Below are 1283 nucleotides of genomic sequence, written 5' to 3'. Positions count from 1 at the left end.
ATGACCGGCAGCAATGCATACATTATAATGACCGGCTGCAATGCATACATTTATAATAGGTGGTGGGCAGAGTCATATCTGCCGAAGCTGAATTTCTATAGGAAACGTCACGTCGAACTTTACTTTTGGGCGGTTCTGAGCACATTCGAGCCCGAATTTGGTCCCAGCAGAATCGCCTTCACAAAACTTTCAACACTGATGACGGTTCTCGATGACCTATATGATACTCACGGAACATTGGACGAAATCAAAATCTTCACCGAGGGAATGAAAAGGTGATATCAAATTCAAATTATATCGACTATCATGTAGAAATTGGTCGCAATCCATTCATTCGTAGTTAGTTTCTCCGACATTTTTTTTCTTAACAAACATCTTGCATAATTTTCCCAGATGGGATAGTTCGTTAATAGGCCGCCTTCCAGACCACATTCAAAAAATATTCGACTTCTTCATCAATACAGCGAATGAATGGGCTGCTGAAGTGGAAAATAAACAAAGGCGGGATATGGCATCGTACATACGAAAAAATGGCGTATGTGCTGTTTATATAATATACTACTCCTTTTTTTTGTTTTATAAAAGGTTGTTATTATTCTGTCTGAGTGAATGAAATATCTGACCGGTTGCCTGCCTTCATTTTTAGTGGGAGCGATATCTTGAGTCTTATTTGCAAGAAGCGGAATGGATGGCGACTGAATACGTGCCCTCGTTTAATGAGTACTATAAGAATGGCCTCGCTAGCTCAGGGATGTGTGTGTTAAATTTGATTCCGCTTCTGTTAATGGATCAAATTCTACCAGATGACATTCTGAAGCAAATAGTCTATCCATCCAAGATCCATGATCTGTTAGAACTGACGGTCTGAGTCAAGGACGACATAACAGACTTTGAGGTATTTGACATTCAAATTAATGTTCATTTTAAACATAAGATGAGATTAGGATTTGTTTTAACATTTGCCACTATGTGTGTGTTTGAAGCAAGAGAAGGAACGCGGGGAGGTAGCTTCAAGTATAGAGTGTTATGTGAAAGAAAATCCGGAATGTACCCGTGAAGATGCTTTAAATCATATGAAAGGCATCCTGGATCTTTCTGTCAGCCAACTGAATTGGGAATTTCTAAAGCATGACAATACAGTGCCGCTGTGCTGCAAAAGGTTTACTTTCAATCTTGCACGAGGCATGCACTTCCTCTTCAAATACAAAGATGGCATATCCCTTTCTGACAATGAGATAAAGGACCAAATATTCAAAGTTCTTATGGAGCCACTGCAGCTTTAA

General features: G+C 39.4%; 1 protein-coding gene across 1 annotated transcript; it reads left to right on the top strand.

Moving 5' to 3' along the window:
- On the top strand, positions 1 to 1283 carry LOC149264892 (alpha-humulene synthase-like). Its single transcript, XM_089401163.1, has 4 exons — positions 1 to 275; positions 394 to 535; positions 647 to 862; positions 984 to 1283. The coding sequence occupies exons 1-4, from the start codon at positions 1 to 3 to the stop codon at positions 1281 to 1283; spliced, it is 933 nt and encodes a 310-aa protein (XP_089257289.1).

This window comes from Pinus tabuliformis, chromosome 6 (genome assembly GCF_031772625.1).
Source record: "Pinus tabuliformis cultivar Carrire ecotype Pingquan chromosome 6, CPIR1, whole genome shotgun sequence".
Taxonomy (NCBI): domain Eukaryota; kingdom Viridiplantae; phylum Streptophyta; class Pinopsida; order Pinales; family Pinaceae; genus Pinus; species Pinus tabuliformis.
The sequence above is the reverse complement of the archived record's forward strand: the minus strand, read 5'-3'. Positions and strand labels throughout refer to the sequence as shown.

Excerpts from the sequence above, each read along its gene's own strand:
- LOC149264892 (XM_089401163.1), top strand. The coding sequence starts at position 1 with ATGACCGGCAGCAATGCATACATTATAATGACCGGCTGCAATGCATAC. Across the intron at positions 276-393 it reads TTCACCGAGGGAATGAAAAG|ATGGGATAGTTCGTTAATAG; the intron begins GTGATATCAAAT and ends TAATTTTCCCAG. Across the intron at positions 536-646 it reads CGTACATACGAAAAAATGGC|TGGGAGCGATATCTTGAGTC; the intron begins GTATGTGCTGTT and ends CTTCATTTTTAG.